This window comes from Mastigoproctus giganteus, chromosome 12, assembly GCF_048544385.1.
Source record: "Mastigoproctus giganteus isolate SK-2022 chromosome 12, ASM4854438v1, whole genome shotgun sequence".
Classification (NCBI taxonomy): Eukaryota; Metazoa; Arthropoda; class Arachnida; order Uropygi; family Thelyphonidae; genus Mastigoproctus; species Mastigoproctus giganteus.
The window spans coordinates 22,728,584-22,749,058 of NC_143586.1; the positions used below are offsets into that span (position 1 = coordinate 22,728,584).

At 34.1% G+C, this 20,475-nt stretch overlaps 1 protein-coding gene across 1 annotated transcript in view; it reads left to right on the forward strand.

Annotated features, from left to right (window-relative positions):
* Nucleotides 1–8,838, forward strand: part of LOC150076775 (kelch-like protein 24) — a 57,496-nt gene extending 48,658 nt beyond the window's left edge. The window contains exons 10-12 of the mRNA XM_090386116.1: nt 8–173; nt 6,186–6,288; nt 8,540–8,838. Coding sequence (XP_090242242.1) covers nt 8–173; nt 6,186–6,288; nt 8,540–8,575 — 305 coding nt within the window. The 3' untranslated portion in view covers nt 8,576–8,838. The remainder of the gene's footprint in view (nt 1–7; nt 174–6,185; nt 6,289–8,539) is intronic.
* The last annotated feature ends 11,637 nt before the right edge of the window (nt 8,839–20,475 follow it).

The following is a 20,475-nucleotide window of genomic DNA, read 5'->3' on the forward strand; positions in this document are numbered from 1 at the left end:
TTATTAGGAGGATGGCATGCTTCAACAGAAAATACAAATAAAGTAGAATTTTATGACCCTGTTAGTAATGAGTGGCGTTCCAGAAAACCTATGAGGGAGAGGCGCTATCAACCTGGTGTCGCAGTGGTAAATGAAAGAATTTATGTGTGTGGAGGTGAAGAGGGATGGGATAGGTATGTAAAATAAAGTGAACTCCTTTCCCTTTGTTATGCTGCTATGCAATAGATGTTTATTAAACTATGTAACTACCTTAAAATTCACAATGGCATTTAAAGGCATTGAAAGTTCCATTTTTGTTGTAATACTTAATTTCCGTAGTATGTATTTCATAGATAAAAGTATGCACTGTCTACATGTTGCCCTAATCACATTAAAAATTAAAATAATCAGTACTTCATATTAACATTGCATTAACAATAAAATATTAATATTCTAACAAAATAATAATAAAGGATTATAACAATATACTACACGTGGCATATATGTACTACTGGATATGGGTAGCAGTAACCCGAGAGTAACTTAACAACTGTATGGTACTACATGCAGGGCAGCGGATAATGGAAAAGACCTGGGAGTAATAGTGCAGTGTAACATGAAATTCTCTGAGCAGTGCAGACATGCTGCCAGGACAGCTCACAGGGTCTTGTCAGTGATATACAGAAACTTTGCTAGCAGGGATATGGAGGTAATTATCCCTTTGTACAAAGACATGATTAGGCTACATCTTGAGTATTGTATACAGGTCTGGAGGCCTCACTTTAGGAAGGATATAGATATGCTAGAATGGGTGCAGAGAAGGGCAACCAGACTGGTGAAGGGAACAAAAGGGTGCTCTTACCTAGAAAGGCTTCAGTTCTGCAAATTGCAGAATCTCGAGACTAGGCAGCTGCGAGGAAATCTGATTGAGGTGTTCAAAGCCTTGAATGGATTGAGTAAGCTGAATGTTAATGGCATTCTTCCACTTACTGGATAGATGTGTGGATGTTTGTCTTCAGCCAGCAGTGGTTGGTTATTGGAATAGGCCTCTATCTGTTGTTGTGGAAGTGGATGGGTGAACTGTGTATGTTTTTTTTTTTTTTTATTAATAAGCTTGCTTTCTTGCATCATTGCTACTACTACTACTACAGTTCCTAAAAAGGGTGACAAATCCCTCCCATCCAATTATCGTCCCATTGCACTTCTACTCTTTCTAAAGTAATGGAGAAACCAATTAACCGCCAACTCTTAAACTATCTAGAAACCTTCCATCTGATCAATCATTGCCAGTATGGATTCCATCATTGTTGATCCATTGGTGATATTCTGGCTTATATTACCCATTTGTGGGCAAATTCAGTGGAAACGTTTGATGAAACTCAAGCAGTTGCTTTTGACATTTCAAAGAATTTTGATTATGTCTGGTATAAAGGTCTAAATACGCTTCCATCTTATGGTTTGCCACCTATTTTTTGTAATTAGGTATCCAGTTTCCTCTCTGACTGCTCATTGCAGGTAATGGTAGATGTCTCTGTCTTCTGACTTCACTAATGCTGATGTTCCCCAAGATTTGGTTCTTTCTCTCACTCTTTTCCTCTTGTATATTAATGACATTCTTCTATTGACCAGAAATACTGTCCATAGTTTTGCTGATGATAGCACATTGCATTCCACCTTCCATGCACAAACAGCTTCAACTTCTCAAATATCCACTACCAATTCCTTAAATACTGATCTACAGGTAATTCTCCATTGGGGCAAAGATAACTTAGTTGATTTCAGTCCTTCAAAAATTAAGTTGTGTCTTATGTCACAAAAAGGATTCTTCCGCTCCTATTATTAATGATCAGTGCCACACAGTGCTCCTTCAGGACCACTTGAACAGACTTCAAAGATGGTCTGAGAAGTGGCAGCTATGTTTTAATGCTGCTAAATGCAGTGTAGGGGCAACCCATAAATAAATTATGCACTTCATGGGGTTGAATTAAAAACAGTGGAGGAGGAAAAGGATCTGGAATTTACAATACAGGCAGATATGAAGTTTCCTAAACAGTGTGAACAGGCAGCCAGGAAAGCCCATAGTGTCCTATTGAAGATTTATCGAACATTATCCTGTAGAGATAGGGAGGTCATAATCCCACTGTATAAGGCAATTGTAAGACCATATTTGGAATACTCTGTCCAAGTATGGAGATCACATCTACAAAAAGGCATTGATCTTCTTGAAAGAGTTCAAAGATGGGCAACTCGAATGGTGAGATCGACAGAAGGACGACTGTATGAGGAAAGACTCCAATTATGTGGGCTACAGAGCTTGGCAACCAGGTACCTCAGAGATAACCTGATTGACGATTACAAGGCTCTGAGAGCGATTAGTAAAATGAACGAAAGTCGAATTCTCGTTGTTATAAAGAATTCCACAACTAGGGGTCATAAATTTCAATTACAGGGCTTGAGTTTTAGATTAGATTGTAGGAAGTTTTCTTTTAGTCAGCAAGTTGTTAATTGCTGGAATAGTTGCTCTTGCAGGTAGTTGAGACAGACAATTTGAATAAGTTGAAAGGTCAACTGGAAAGTTACCTGTGGGAGGATGGAAGCATATACAGTAGACTCTTGATTTTCCAGGATAGATAGATGGTAAAAACAAATCCCGGATAATCGATTTCCCGGTTAATTCAAAAATACAAAAGTCCTCGACATACGTTCCAGGACTTCTTACTTTGTCGAGTTTTACGTAACTCGGGAATGCCTAATAACATATTACTACTATATTATTATTGACAAATCTGAATTCTGCACGATACTTGTTAATGTTTGGCCCATTTTCATACATCCTTATTAGTTTAATTTTCTGATCCAAATCGATCGCTTTCCTTTTGTTGGTAGATTCTCTTAGTTGGCACCATTATCATGGTGAAAATGAAGTTCTTTTCAGAAAATGAAATTTTCTGAAAAGAACTTCACAGTGTTAAGGGGGAAACACTATTATCACCTCACGTGAACTCACATTTTAATAAAGCACATTTCTGGAGGTCAGTGCCATTAAACAATTTGCACCTTCCAGGTTACTGGGCTTTTCTGTTCGTGCATCTAATTATAAACGGGTAGTAAACTCAATCTTATTGCATTTGCGATAATACCGATAGCTGGAATTGTGTGGGTTTTTACATTATTGTGGTGAAATGTGTCCCCTTCACTGAAATCTTCAGTCATATAAAAAAAAAAAAACATAAATAAATTGTAAGAATCTTCTCTTTCCTATTTTTTTTCTTGTTACTCTGTATCTCACTTGTGCAACTTGTGCGTTCAGTGATCATCATTATTGATTGCTTATTTTATTTATTTATTATTTTTGTTTGTTTTAAATTTTACAATCCTAAAATTAAAAAAAAAATTTACGGAAATCCATAATTGTGTAAGTCGGGGACTTACTGTATTGAAAAATGTTCAGCAACTTATGTAAAAAATATGGCGATAGATAAAAATCGAAAAAACTTACCACACACTACTCGCCTGTCCAATACGATGTTTTCCTATATTTTTTTACGATGTCGGTTTTAAATCTAATAGCTTCCCTTTATTTTTTAAGATGTTGCATATGGTTTGGTCACCAACATTATAATGGTTCCTTAGAGATTTAACAGATGCACCGTTTTCAAACTTTTGAATAATTTGAAGTCTTTCTTTAACTGAAAACGCAACTCTTTTGTGTTTGCCCATCATTTTCGCGATTTCTAAACAAAAAAAAAAAAAAAAATTACTATAAAAAAAATTCTGACGTCCCTGACATAAATAACGAAACCAAATTTGTCCTTTTGCACTGCAACAGAACACAACAAAATCGACGCAATGCACTAAAACAAACTAAACATTTGGTCTCTTTTTTTTTTTTTTTTTTTTTGAGCGGCAGGTGTGAAGACAGTGGGGGTTGCAAGATAATAGGTACACTAATCTCCCAGTGACGAATTATAATACAGCTTGTCGCTTATTTACGACTTGCAAACTATCTGTTTATACCTATTCTAGTTATTACTTGAATTTTTTGATTTCTGGTTGATTTTTTTTTTTTTTTTTTTTTTTAATTTGGAGTCTTGAAGTGTCCCAGTTAATCCGATACCGGTTAATCGAGAGTCTGCTGTAATTTGTGTTTTCTTATCTTTTTTTTTTTTTTTTTTTTTTTTTTTATCAGTGCAGCAAAAGCCTGTGGCTTCTTTGCTTCCTATATGGCAAATACTTCTGTGGCCTATATGGCAAATACTTCTGTGGCCTATATGGCAAATACTATTACTATGCTTATCTTCGACGATACTTTGATTTCTAGGCAAAATCATTTATCTCTATTGGGGATTACACTGACTTATAACCTCTCTTGGCACATTAGCACATTACAAATATTGCTTCCTCTGTATCTAAAAACCTGAGATTTCTCTTTCGCTCTCAGTATTACTTTTCTTCCAAACAGCTGTTCACTCTGTACAAATTGCAAATCCACCCTACCATGGAATATTGTTCCCACACCTGGGGTGGTATCCCTAGATCTCTCTCTCTCAGGCTTCTAGATTCCATTCAAAAGAGGGCAGTTAGGTTCACTAACAAACTCATCTCTAACAAAATCTCTTTACTCTGTCTCATTGATGTTTTGTTTCTGCTGCATGCCTTCTCTTTAGATACTTTTTAGGCATTGTTCTTCTGAATTGGCTTCTGTAATTCCTGCTCTCTTCCAGACCAGTCTGAACATGTGCCACAACCAAACTTCCTTTTTCCTGGAACAACCTCCATTCATACGTATTTCCTAAAAATTACAGTCTACAGAAATTCAAGTCTAATGTCAACAAGTATCTTCTTTCATCTTCTCAACCTTCAACCCATGTATAGTACTAAGTACTATAGGTTCTAATACCTCTTGTGCTGGCGCCTCCATAGCCAGGTGGGCAGGAGTAGCAGTGCGTAGCACATGCTTCTTGATTAGACCGGGGTTCGAGCCCATGAGCCACCAAATACGGAGGATGCGGAAAGGTCAGGGAATGACCACCGCATATCCCCGGAGCAATATGGCCTTAGTTGCTAATGCTCCTAAAAACCAAACAACAACAACAACCTCTTGTGCTTGGGGATACTCATAAAAAAAAAAAAAAATGTTTAAACTTCTAGTACTTGGCTACTGTGTGATGTGTAAAGAGATGTGAAGCCAGAAAAAAACTTGACCTTGGATTTGAATATACCTGGGTTGTAAGTTTGTATGTAGTATTAATAATATTAATACTATTAACTTACAACCTAATACTAATACATATACACACAGTGTTTGTGATAGTATTAGCAATATGGTGGAAGGAAGCCTTGCACAATATGGTAAATTCTCAAGAATAACTCATGTATGTGGAGGAAGATTATTTCAGAGAACAGAAGCAGAAGGAATAAAGGAAGAGGAAGAAAAGTTTGAATTAAGGATGAAACCATGAATGAATGCCACTTTTTATTATACAGGGTGATCTGTGAAATGCCAATGCATTTAAATGTTTCCTAAGATACTCATTGTCAGTTAACAGTTTTGTTGAGGAAAAGGGTCCACTTGAACCATGTCTTGAAAAGACTACTGACCTTTTTTTCCAAAATGGCTACTTTTCTCATAAAGCTGGCAGGGAGGTTCTATTACCCAAAACCATATGTTCTGCTTGTTTACCATCCTATCCAAATGAAAATAAGCTTAAAGCTTCATCTGAAAACCAGGTTGTGTAACAGTACATTTCTCTGCCCTGCCAATCTGGCAAATTGAAATGTTCTCTGCTTATCATTTTTGGGAAATTTACTCATCACTGTAATTTTGTATGAAAACATTTTCAAATTTAATTAAAAAATTCTGTTAAACAGAATGCTGAGATATTCCAAGTTTGTAAGCTACTTTTATTGTTGAATTTTCTGGGCTATGCTGCACCAACTTGGAGTGCTTGGAGAACTAACCATTTGGTCATCTTCATAAAATTCTAGTCTAGTTAACTTATCAGACTACTTGTATGAAACCAGGGTATGAATGTGGACCAGTGTTGAAACTGCAAATGTAAATTTTTAGTACCATATATTTATGTATGTGTTATATATTTCTCACATTCTTTTTTTATTAAAGTCATTCTGTGTGATCTTGTTTGTATTTTTTTTTCTTGAATTTTTATAAATATATACAACTGGTTTTTTTTTCTTTTTTTTAGATATCATGATACAATAGAGTGTTATGATCCTGAAAAAGATCAGTGGAATATAGTTGGTGTTATGCAAACCTCACGGAGTTGGTTGTGTTGTGCACCTTTACAGGTGAGTATATGTCTGCAGAAATAGAATTTATTACTCTGTTAGTATAGTAGACTACTTAGTATTTTTTTCATCCTTTTGATCTGAATCATTACTATAAAAGAGTAACAATGGCAAATCATGTGTAGGCCAAGGAGAGTGTAGTGTGCTGTCATCCTCAAAACTATGGATGGGATTTCTAGTCAGTGGAAAGAATTGGAGAAACAACTAATCTTGTGGGACACTAGCATTAATGGAGAAGTTAGAAGACAGAGTGCCATCACCTGTAGCAAGTGATCAGATAGAAAACTGGCAACCCAATTGCAAAAAACAGTTAGCAGTCTATAAGGTTGGAGCTTGTTTATAAGACCTTTATACCAACTGCTTGAGTCTCACTATGCTTTTTTTCTCTCCCCCCCCTTTTTTTTTGATTTATCCAAAGATGATTAACGTAAGCCAGTATATCTCCAGTGGATCAACACCGACAGAAAATCCATTCTGGTGATCTTTGATCAGATGAAAGGTTTCAAGATCATTTAAGATTTGGTAGTTGCTGAATTTCTCCATTTGGAAAAGAGTAGAGTAGGTGCAGTGGAATGATAATTGGAAGAAAGGGATTTGTCACCCTATTTTTTAGGATGTGAGCAAATTTCTATGCTGAAGAAAAAATCACCAGTGTGATAAGAAAGTTTAAAAAGGTGGCACAAAACAGGTGCAAGTTCAGGAGCACAGATTTTAAAAACAAGTGGAGAAATTCCATCAGGACTTGGAGCTTTCTTGGTATCAAGATTGTTCAGAATTTGGTAAAACTCCAGATTTTGGGTACTAGTCCATATTTTGACAAATGTACAGGAACAAAGCAGTGATTGGCAGGTGCCACTCACTGCTTCCCTGCCCACTGTCCTCCTAGGTTGGTATGCCTAGGGAGTTTATCCCTCCACTTGCCATTGTTTTTAAATTGGGAACTCGTTTTCCGATTTTAAAACAGCAGGATGGGAGATAAACACCCTACCTAAGCTAAGCACCCACCCACCTCGACAATACAAAACAATCAGAAAGAAAATGCCTTCACAATAATCACCCAATCACAGAACTCAACCATACAATCACTCTGTTCTACAACCACGCCCACTGTGCATAGACAAGTGGTACCCGAATAATGGATTTTAGCCCAGAATTCATCTAGCAACTTCCTTCTGGAAAGCCATGAGAGGTATTGAGCGGAATGTGGTTAGTAGAGTAGAAGGTAATTTTGTCAGAATCATCTATACAAAAGTTAGAAATAAATAGGATGCTAATAATTGAGCTTTATCTTTAGCTGAGGATGAAATAGAACCATCAGGTTGTAACAGAGATAGAAAGATAGAAGGACAGAAGTTGTGGCCAATATCTTTGGCAAGTGACCATAAGGCTTGACTACCACTTGGACAAGAATCTAGTTTCTTCTCTTGCAGCTAAAATCAACAGTTATCAAATTGCAGTTATTACATTGATCACAGTTGTTACAATGAACAGTGAACACAAATCAAATAAACTTAATGGTGTCAATTCTTGGATGAGCCAAACAAACTGGTACATCATGGATAACAAAAAATTTCATAAGTGTCATCACACTTTATTCTCAATCTTTCAGTGGGCTGACAATAAAGGCTAATCTTAGATCAGCCATAGGCGCCTCTGTAGCCAGGTGGGCAGGAGCAGCAGTGTGTGTAGCACACACTTCTTGATTAGACCGGGGTTCGAGCCCGTGACTACCAAATACGGAGGATGCAGAAAGGTCAGGGAATGACCACCGCATATCCCTGGAGCAATATGGCCTTAGTTGCTAATGCTCCTAAAAACCAAATAACAAACAAACAGATTAGCCATTATTGATTCTTGCTAATCTTTAGATCAACTAAGGATACTCTCTGAAATTCCACATTATGACTCCAGGTCTTTAAAGCCCTCAACAGTTTTAATTTCATCAAATTTGCCAAACTACTGCCAAAAATGTGCACTTTTCTCAAAAGGAGTTGTTACCATTTAAAATTTTTATCCACAGTTATCACTGTTTAACTTTGCTTCTTTGCACTCCAAACCATACAGATGAGGTGAGTCTTAATATAATAAGATTTGTTTTTAATTGACTCATTTAAAAACTGGTATATTACTGTTGCTACAGATTATCTCTCTCTGTCTCTCTCTCTGTCTCTCTCTCTCTCTCTCTGTTACAAATAACTTCATAATTTGTAGATCTCCCAAGAGATTGCTTTTTCTTTCTTTGTATCCCCAGTTGCCTCGTGACTCCCCTGCAAGAGAGCGTTCCTGACAGTTGGGGCTGGCCAGCATGGCAACTTCCGACCGTTGCTGTCAGCTGGCAGACCGAATTTCCCATATGCTAGTCATTGTAGAGCATCATCTTGATCATGTGGAAAGATTTCTTGAACTGTTTGCTACTCTTCGAGCTGTCTGGAATTCGAGAATCTGGCAAAGTGCCCTCATTGAAGGATAACAGTCTTGTACGGGAGTGTGTGTTTGGTCCTATAACAATAATATCATTGACAGGTTTTGCAGGATATAAATTAATATATAGTGCACTTAATTTGATATAGCATTTTATTTTGTATATCAGTATCATATTTCCATATATATGTACAGGGTGTGGCAGATAATACAATAATGTTTAAATTCTATCTTTTCGTTAAGGATTGCACATTACTAGATTTCATTAAATTTTAAGAAAAAATCTTTTGCAGTAGTAAACCTTACTATTGCTTATTGCACAATTTCTACATTGCACGTTGTTTTAATGTTTCAATTGCTAATTTAATAGTGAATTATAAGGAAAAAGTTGTAAATGATTGTTGTTCAGTATTGATTACATCTTTTTTGATAGTCTAAGTGGCTTAATGACTTCTATGTTTATCACTGTCTAAGTTGAATAAGTCTTGCATTTAAGATAGTTTCTCTTATATATTGCACTTTTAGGTTATTTTTCCTTTTATATCTTATAGGGATATTAAACATCTCTAAAACACTAATAATGTTGGTATTATAATAAATTTTCAGTGTGTACTTCAGAATAGCCATGTATGGTCAGAGGTATTAATATTTTGATATTTCTGAACTGGTCCCACAAAACTATTTCTGATGGGATACAGATTTGAACATATAAAATGTAGTCTTTTACCTGCATGCTAATTTCTGGCTTGACCAATCCTTTATATGAGACTGCATCCCACATAAGGATGCAGTAGTTGTGATTTATATTAAGATAATTTGTATTTTAAAAGTAATCTTTATTTTGATACCCTCCCTGTATATATATATTTCTCATCTATGCATTTTTAAATTGTTGGATATCACTACCCACCAATTTTGTTTTCCCTTTTCTAAAGATTACGTTTGAGATTTAAAAAATGAAATGAGAAATGCTCAAAAAATACTTGTTTTGTTTCAAATTTTATTAGGCAATTTTTATTTATAATTTATTTGGTTAATTTTTATTGTTATATGGAAATACTTGTTAGGGTGTCAACTATTCGTGCCAATAAATAAACATGATAAACTGCTGATAAATTAGTTAAATTAGATAAATTAGATAAATCACTTGAAAAGAGGACACCTCACTATGTTATTTGCAGAATGCAAGATTTAATATTTTTGAATGTGATATTTTGTGTTAACTTTAAGCAACCAACATAATTAGAAAATACATAAAATGCAAAAGTTCATCACACAAATGTCATACTAAAACCATATTAAACTTAAAAATTGGTTACTACATCTTCAAGTTGTGATAATCATGCTATACTACATCTGTTCTACATGTGGTTAGAAATAGTAAGTTAAATTATTAAGTTAAGTTTAAACTCAATATGTATTTAACCCTTTATCTCTTAAATTAACTATGCATAAATGTATATCTGTAAAGATACTACACGTACCAGTTTGTTGCTCTTCTCCCTTGCTAATGAGTTAGACATCAGAGAGAGAATAAGTTCTATGTTGGTCATTGTTGGTCACATTTATAGAAGATGATTAGCAACAGAACATCCATTAAACTTTAACAAATGCAGTTAACAGTGCAATTGAAATACTGTTAGCTCCAAGCTCCATTTGTCAGATATTGCTAATATTTGGTAATAGAAGGGCCATTCAAATAAAACTTATCTTCAGTGGGGCCAAAGGGTGACAGGTCAAGACTTTAATTACAGGTAGGAAGTGCTAGGCATTGAAGCACTTTCTACCTGTACAGGCTATCAGTAGTGGTTCCATCCACTAGGAATGAAGTGTACCTGGATGTAGCCATGTTCACATCACAAAAATTACAACCACAGTTCTGCCACATGTTGAGTATCCAGTTTCTTCTTTAGTAACACGCTATATGCATTAGATACTCAGTGGACAGTCTTAGAGGACATTGTATGCTCTAAGACTAAGAGTGTTAAGACATGCTGCCTAAGACCAAGTACCCCTCCACCCAATATTCCTCAAGCCTCTATTTATTTTCAGATTTTTTGCTTATGATTTAATAACACTAAGATATGGTAGTCTCTATGTTATCTAGTCTGTACTTTATTTCAAATATGAAAGGTGATAAAAAATAAAAGAATTGTTTTTTGAAAATTCTGTAATGGGTAGTGCAAGTTTTAGATTATTTTAATATGCAATAGTGGAAATGTACAGTAAAACTGTACCACTGATTTCTGTTTTCTTGAATTACAGTGTGGTGCAGTTTCAATGCATGGTCCACCAGTATCGTAAAAATCAAAACTGTGGTGAGAAATTGAATTGAAATGAGAAAACAAAAAGAAGAAAAAAATCTGCTTATACTAAGTGTTCTGGAAATATCTCTGGATGGGCAAACATATGAGATGTGATCAAAAAGTTTGGCATTGTTGAAGGTTGAGACGGTTGCAATTTTGATGGCTCATTTAGACATAGTAACACACGAATCGCTTAATTTATCTGTAGTCACTCTGAATTAGCACATATTGAATAGGTGTTATATGAAAGTTTTATTGCATTTTAAAATGAGCAATATTACTGAACAGTAAATTTTTATCAAATTGTTTCAATTTAGGGAAAAATATAACAGAAAGAAACCTATAAATTGTTAAAAACTTCTTTCAGAAAAGATTCTATTTGTTGTTCAAAGACTTTTCAGTGGTTCACAAAGTTTAAAGAGAGGTACTTTTGTATGTTTATTGAAGATGACCCTCACTTTGTTTCTTCCATTATTACTGATGAAAATTCATGGGTATGTAGCTATGTGTATGAAGCATTCCATCAGTGTGGTCCCCCATCTGCCTACTCCAGAAACAAATTCCCAGTCCTTTCTATGGAAAACTACCTTCTCCAAAGTCTTAAAAAGCAAGAAATCTTGACCAAAAGTGACGATCATGCATAACATATTTTTTTATGCACAGGGTTCATTATGCATTTTTCCCATCTCACATGTACAGACAGCAAATTTTGTTTGTATAAAACAGGAATACTGAAAAATTACTCAGTGGTTTTATAGTGATTTTGTGACCTTCTCAGGAAAAAACAGCCGTAAAAGTGGGCTTCAAGGAATTGGTGCTTACATTGTGACAATGCTCTTGCACACTCTGCACTTTCCATTCAGGAATTTCTTGTGAAGCATTCCATCAGTGTGCTCCCCCATCTGCCTACTCACTGAATATAGCTTACTATGATTCATCCCCCCCAGCTTAAATTTCCCTTTAAAGATCACAGAATTGTAACCACTGAGGAAATTACTCAGAATGCAACACAAGAAAGACCTATTAACAGTTGCAAACAAGTGTTGGAATTCGTCCATACAGCGTCAGGGAGACTATGTTATAGGAGATCCAGCTCACTAGTCAATGAGCTTCATGATTTATAAAATATTAATTCAGTTCCCCAAACTATTTGGCTGCACCTCATACATGGAGGACAGCAAGAAATCAATAATTTTAATATGCAGATAATTTCCTTTATTAAATAAGTTTTACTATTTTTCTAATATTATAATATTAATATTAATGTCAGGAACTAGTCCATTTTGCAGTTCAGATTCCAAGATGCTGTCAAAGAATGCAATTTTTTATAACAAAAAAAAAAATGGTACCCTTGATTTGAAAATTGGAAAACAAAAATCACACAGGGCTAACTTGGCTGTGGAGAGGATGGATTATCTATGTGGGCTCTATTTCCAATCTGTTGCCATCATGGCTGTGTACTCACACTTATTTTGATGCAAAACCCATCCTAAACATTCCATTTTAATCTTTTATTGATGTTTAAATTATTTCAGCAAATTTACAGTGAAGTTTTTTTTTAAAACTTCCAATAAAAAGTTTTTTTTGAATTTTATGGCAGTTATTTCTCTAGCTTCAAGAATAGTTGCAATACCTCTCATTTCCAATGTCTATGCTGGTGAATGGTTCCTTATACATTGGTTGTATTCAATGCCAAATTTTAATATGCAAATTTGCATCTACATTAGGAAAATGTAAATATAGTTGAGCAGATTCTTTATATAATTTTCGTAAAGGCTTATACATTTGATTCTTAACTTATTAATATACCGGTAAGTAAAACAACAGAAAAATTTATAAATTAGGTTATATGGAAAAATGTATATTTTTATCACCACCTATTGCTTAATTTTTTTAAAATTATTGTTTTTTTTTTTTTTTTTTTTTTTTGTTTTGTTTTGTTTTTTTTTAACTAACAGTGAATCATATATAAAATCAGAATTTATTTATTTATTTTTTTGTTTCAGTAGTATGGTGTTACTTTTTCCCTTACTGCTGCATTGCTAATGATTAATTTGAAATGATTTTTATGCACTTCAGTAATGGAAGAAGAAGATTATAAGAATGCCAGAAAACTCACTTGTCTGTTTCAACAGTTGGTTTCTCTCTCTCTCTCTCTCTCTCTCTCTCTCTCTCTCTCTCTCTCTCTCTCTCTCTCTCTCTCTCTCTCTCTCTCTCTCTCAGGTCATTCATTTATAAACAAAGTGCCTAGATATCTATTCTAATAAGGTTTTATTTTTTATAATTAGATTAAGATATAAAAACAAAAAAATATATTTCAGTTAGTTGACACAAATCAAATAAAATTATGATTATTCATGATGCACATAGCACAAATAATTACTATTATATGGTAAAATCTGACAACAGGAAATATTTATATATGATTTTTAATCGTTAAAATTGGAAAACATTTAAAATTTTGGAGCAGCATCATAAGTTGGTGAACAGAAAGATGTTTGCAATAGTCTGTCACCCTGAGATTGTTCAATAAATTAATTAAATCATACAACTTTTTTTTAAATCATATAAATTATATTCTACTGTTTGTAGTTTTTCAGGTTTGTTTCTAATTCTTCAGATTGCATTGTAAGCCATGGTCTGTAGCCTACAAAGTTAATTCATGAGGTGTCCTTCTGGATCAGAAACTGATACATAGTGTGAACATGAAAAAAATTCCTGTTTTACAGATGGAATAGTAATAGTTTATGGTTATTCCATGTTTCAATGGTTTCTTATTATCAGGAAGTTATATACTTATTCAGTTGCTTTTATTGTAAAGGTAAGCACATATTTCTATATCTCTTAAATCTTTAACATCTCTGATATTTTCTAAATACAGTAGACCCTTGCCAGTCACAGGCTGGCCATTCACAGATTTGAATATTTAAAGAAAAATTCCAGCTCGTCCCTGTTCTTTCCTGGCAATGTGCTTAATCATTCATGGTCTGTCCTGAAATCAAGCTCTTACAACTTACACAGTGGCTGTGGTCACTGTACTTCACCACTATGTTAAATGCCCAAGTTTGAATCCCATCTTAACAGGATTCAAACCAAAAAGTTTCTTCCATATAAGGAACTTTTATGTGCTTTTGCTCACTGTGACTGAGTTAGTTGGTGTCAGGCAAGGGTATAGATTTTTCACCCCACAAGCAGATAAAATGAGCGTATGTTTATAATGAGGTGCACATGTGAGAGTGTAATATGCATGAAAATCATCGTAAAAGAATATGGATGTCCCTCATTGCTTAAATATGTTTTCATGTTTATCATAAATTTTGTTCCTTCTATGCTGTGATGTGTAAATATATTTTACATATTTATTAAACACATCCTAATGGGCAACTGCTTTCCTATTAATTTTACACTCATACTACCTGCCCTTGTGGCTATCAGAGTGATCATAATCACTGTCCTTCCACACATTGTGAAAAAAGCCTAATTTCAATTCCCAACTTAATAAGGGTATGGTTTTTTTTGCTTCCACAACATGATAAAAGTGTCAGGGTGGGGCTGCAGAGTGGTTTTTTTTCCCCTTCCTGGAAACCCTAAGTTTCCAGCAGTCAAAAAAAACAAACAATTATGCTTCATGACCTTGGTACATATTCAAAACAGTCCAACCCAGACCAAAGACATGAATAATAAACAGATTTTAAACAGTACTTATTTGATAGTTGTATAATCAATGTAAATATATTAAACAAAATAAGCACAAGGAGTCATCTAATAAGACTGCTTGTATTTATTTTGCATTATGGATTGTATCTCTGGATAGAGTCCATATTTTAACAGTACATAACATATATCAGTTTTAAAAAATCTGTTAAAATCATTAAAATGGATGGGAATCTTACGAACCTCAGTTTGGAATTAAAAAAAAAAAAAAAAAAACTAATAAATATCTTAAACTATACAGTCAGAAGGAAACTCTTCCCCCCATCAAAGATCTGAACATAGTTTTTTATACCAGTTTTGCATGCTGATATCATATACGTTTTTGTTTTTTTCTAGCATTTGTAGTTTTCATAATACAGCTGCTGGTAATATTAGTACAAGTACAAGTTAATTAAGATGATTTAATATAAAATACATTAGACTGGTTACAATTACATTTTTTACCATCTACAGTTTAAACTCAATACACTTTATATGTAACTTAGTTAAAATAATAGGATATACTATTGTAAAAATGATATGTACAATTTAAAAATGTTGTGAAGGTGATTTCCTTTACGCTTTGTCTGGTATGTCACAGTACAACATCCAGCATTAGTCGGACAACATACATTTGTTCCATAAACCTTGGTAACAATTTTCCATTGACTTGGTGGAATCATTCTCCTTACTCATCACTTTACCATACCACAGTTTTTGAGAAAAAAGTTCTAAATGTGAATTCAAGAAATGAAGTTTAAGTGACAAACGACATCCCATTTCTTTATATGCATCAAAAAAAAAAAGTTTCCAAACTCCATATGTAGGAGAAAATACTTTTTTACCCAAAAATTTCTAAAAGCAGTTTGAAGCATGTCATGCATTTAGTTCTAATACGTTAAGGCATTTTTCAAAGCTTTCATCGTGCAGAAACTCACTGATTTGTAAACCCACAAAGATTCCCTCTCTCACTTTCACAGCATTGATCTTGGAAATATCTCACTTAATGAAATCTCAAATTCATCTTATCCATTACTTTCACAAAACCTTTCATTAGACCAAGTTTAATTTTTAATGTGGAGAGGTGGAAGGCAAATCTTCATTAGAGTATGTTCTGCACACTACTTGTTCCTGCCTCATATGTGCTTCTTTGAGGCCAGTCACATCTGATGTAATGTTTTGCAGTAGAATGGCTATCCCATAGGCATAGGAAACAACATTTTGTGAAACCTCCTTCCATGCTGATTAACATACCAATGACATTGAGGTCACCACAGATGATGAGGACTGTATTGAATTGCATTGAGTAGTGTTTTCATATTATAGTATATCTGTTTTAGATGAAAAGAGTGAACAACGGAGATAGATGACTTTAACTTTCCATTATGCAAGAGAACAGCTTTCATACTTTGCTGCGAGGAGTTCACAGAGAGGCAACATTCAAGTGTAATGTGTACTTGTGAAAACTTCTTAAAAAAACTACGTTAATGTCATAGAAGCTGCAGAAAAGACTCTTTACCATAAAGAATGCCACCAAAACTTGATTTCTTTTTTCAGTAGTGAGGCACTTTGACACATTTCTTAACCACATGTTTCTGCTTTGTCTTGAGGTGAAAAATTTGATTTATCTTTGGATAGGACTAATCAGGCTGTTCATTTCATCTTGAATAAAAAGCTGCAGCTTTGATGCCCTTTTCTGAGTGTGTACTCAGGATCAGCTGGAGTTCTGGCAGTCACACTTCCTTCTCATTCCATTTCATCTTCTAGAAATACTAATACCCATATCATGAGTTAATGCCATATGCCATATTCACGATATATCCATATCATGAATATGGCAAATGGCATTAACTTTTTCCTTTAGTTAAGAAAGCACCACACATGTACCAGAATATACTGAGGTATTTTTACACTTTCAAAGCAGGCATGACTATGAATATGTTTTGGTAATTCACTGGATCTTACTTGGAACAAATTATAATCAAGTTTAATAAAATTTAGGGGTGAAAACTTTAAACCATAAAAAATTTAAACTGTGATATTGTTTATTGCAAATGCATTATTACTGCGTGATTGAATTTTAAGACAAACTGAATTTTGTACATGCATTTAGATGTCATTATTGTAACATCTCATATTGTGAAATCCTTCACAAGTTTCCTTCCTCTTATATTTTGAATAAGTAACACTTCTCCATTAAAAAAGTCTGCTGTTATTTATAGTCATATGACTGCCATCATCCAGACAGTGACATTTTGAATATGAGATGTTACAATAATGATGCCTAAATGTGCAAACTTCAGTTTGTCTTAAAATTCATCTATGTTAGATTTGCACTAAACAAAATAGCGAATTATATAATTGGTCTCATCACGAAAACTACAGATGCTAGAGGAAAGCTGAAAACAGTTTGAAATCAGTAGCCAAAGATCTATCTAATCCATATATATATGGATATATATATATAAATATATATATGCATGCACTTTTGATGAAAAATAATTGTTTACCTTTGTAATCTATTTATTTCTGCTCAAGGGTGCTATGCTCATAGAATTCAGTGGCTAGTCAGTTTCAATAAAATGCAGGAGGGCTATGCGGACTTTATCTGTTGTTAAAAAATAAACACTTTAAAACAGTCTCATAGAGAAAAAAAAAAAGTTTTTTCATAGTCAGGCATAAAATTTAATGGAGTTATTTTTTTTTTCTCAAAAAAAAAAAAAAAAAAAAAAAAATTTTTTTTTCACCACCAGAGGCCCAGGGTTTCAAAACACAGGTGCAGAAATTGTCATCATTATACAGTATGTCAGAGATGTTCTTTAGGTCAACTTCATTGAACTGTAACTTTAAGATCAGGAATGACATTCTACATTTTCCTGCACCAAGTCTATAGAGATAACTTAAATCTTGTTTCAATTCTGATTTTTTAAAGACTCTAAAGAAATAGCATTATTTATGTAAAAACATGGGCTTCAGTATGAAAAATATGCAATTCAGACATTGTGAAAATTCCTGCCTATTATTTTATATTTCACTCAGTAACAAATGTTTCACTTAGTAAAATAGAAACTGGTTAGGTGATATGTGGTGGTGCTTCTTCATGCATGAAGATTGTATCATGTAAACAATTGGCACTCATAAACTTGGTATAACCTTCTCTTCTAACAGAATTTCATAGCATTGTCTTATACTGGTTGTGGTGTCCATTCAATCAGAAGTGGACGTTTCGAAAAAAAAAAAACATCAAGTTTATGTTCTGTCATAGATTTTTATGTTTCTTTGAATCTTGTAATCATGTTAATGTTCATATAAATGAAAAATGGATATCACATTACATGTTTTGCGAGCTTGAAAATTGCAGAAAATCATAACAGTATGGTTATTTTATTAAAAAGAGACAAACTATTAAAGCTTTGTCTCTTGCGACTGAATTTTTTGTTCTTTTTAAACTTTATCCTTTTTCATGCTGTGCAACTCTCATGCAATATAGACTAAAGCTGCTTATATTCTTAAAACCAATAATAATAACAATGCAACACCATAAAATAAAAGGCTACTTTTCCCCTTTTTATATGTATATGTAAAGTCTTAATACAGTAGACTCGAAATAACAGCACCCCAAATAACGGAAACATTCAAGCTAATGGCAGATCGAGATCAGATGTCTACATACAGCATTTGTTTACGTTCCCCACTTTGAAAGTGAACTCTGTACTGATATCACGGATTATACCACACTGTTTTACATTTATTTTAAATTAACAAACCTTCGCTATGGCTCCTAAAGTTAATAAACCTCATACAGAGAAGAAAAGAACAACAACATTAAAGCTTAGTGACAAACTTTTCTCAACACTTTGCTCACATTAAGTCAAAAATATACACTGCATTGTGGGCTACTAGACAGGAACTTGTAGGAATTAGGGACCCTCATCTAGCGACTAAGCACATTTTAAAGTGCATCCTTCCTATTTCTCTCAAATTTGGTCCTCAGCTTCTGACTCACATTATAAGTCTGTCCTTGGGTTCAAGTACTGGCTTTTGAGATGGCTTAACAGAGTTGCTGGCCACCCTTTTACTATCTCAAGGTCCATCCTCTACTCAAACCTCAGCATCACACCCTGGATGAAGCGGACAATCGACAGGAATATACACACTGTCACACAAATTCTCACAGGCAGAATGGACACGCCAGCCCTTGATAGTATTCTAGCTAAACCGCACCACAAATAGACATTGCATAGGGGTAAATTTACCACTTTGTCCAATCCTCAACAATCTTAGTAGCCTACAAAGATTCTTCCCATCAAATACAGTAAAAATATTTAACTCTGCAGATAGATGCAGAAAAACTCTCTGAGGATTCAATGTACTGGAAAGAGATCTTCCAGAATTCTTATAGACTTACCAAAATATGAATCAGTTGTAATGTGACAACATACCAAAGAGTTGAGTAAAAGAAACTGTGTTTAATGCATCATAAGTGAAACTTTTTTTCTTTAAGAAAAATTGGTAACCTATTGACTGGAAACATGTCTCTTTACTAATTGTGTAAATATATAATTTATATATGGAATTACTGATTTGTAAATGTATATGCAGAATTATTTATGTTTAAATATATATTAAATACATATATAATATTTCGGGGGTGAGACCACATGCTCAGTGTACATAACCCATAGTATCTCATACCCTGCTATGTAATTAGCAACCTTCTGGCACTTTGCTGTCCCAGGGTGGTTTCTTTTTGTGAAAGGGCTCACATCTGGTGAGTATGGGCTTGGCACACCCAGGCTCCTGAGCTGGATATAATCATTCTTCTCTTTCTTGGTGATTCCTCTCTCTCTCTCTCTCAGAGCAATTCGGGAATTTTTTTTTGGCTGGTGCAGCATAAGCCTCAGGCTTTCTTGCACCATATGGCTAATAATAATAGAAGAAGAAAATGTGATACAATCGAAACTATTACATTAGGGTCACCCAGAAAGTTAATTCATATACCCATTGTATTGCATCTGTAAATTGCGTGTGTTCTCTGGTCGATTTGCCTGTTTTGCTGGACGAAAAAAACCCAGTTTCTGGAAGAAAAACCTTGCTATCTACACCTGAGATGACTAACTCAGCCATGGAGTAAAAAAAACCCATAAAAGTTCCTCGTGTCATCGATAGGATTCGAACCCAGGCCTTTTCCACCCGGCGTGGGGAGGGCGTTGACAATACCACTGTGCTACCCATGCAGACTAAACTTGATATAACAAAGAAAATAGAACGGGGCTAAGCAGGAGTATATTAATGGCTGAACATAACATTGAATCGTCAACATCTTTGTTTTTTATGTGCAGTTAATAAAATTTCATTCTTATTTAGCCTCATTATTTCTGCATTAAATATATTAAAAATAAAACTTTCTAGATAATGGAAAAATCGAAATAATGTCACCTTGAATCCCCGAAGTTTCCGTTATTCTGAAAGTGTACTGTAATTTACCTCCTTTGGAAGTAAATTGATATTGAAACTTTTTTTTTTTTTTTCTTTTGTTTCTCAAAAAAAAAAAACTCCATTAAACTTTTATGTCTGACTAGGTAAATTTTTTATATTTTTCTGTGATGTTGCAAATTTTTTCTATAACATTTTGCAGTTTTTATTTTTGACTTTATAAACCATCATACATATCCAAGTGTGGAGTATAAAGTTTCAATTAAGGAATATTTAACTATCATACAAATAGCAGGTAAATTCTGTCATGTCATTCTGTGCGTAGCTGTAA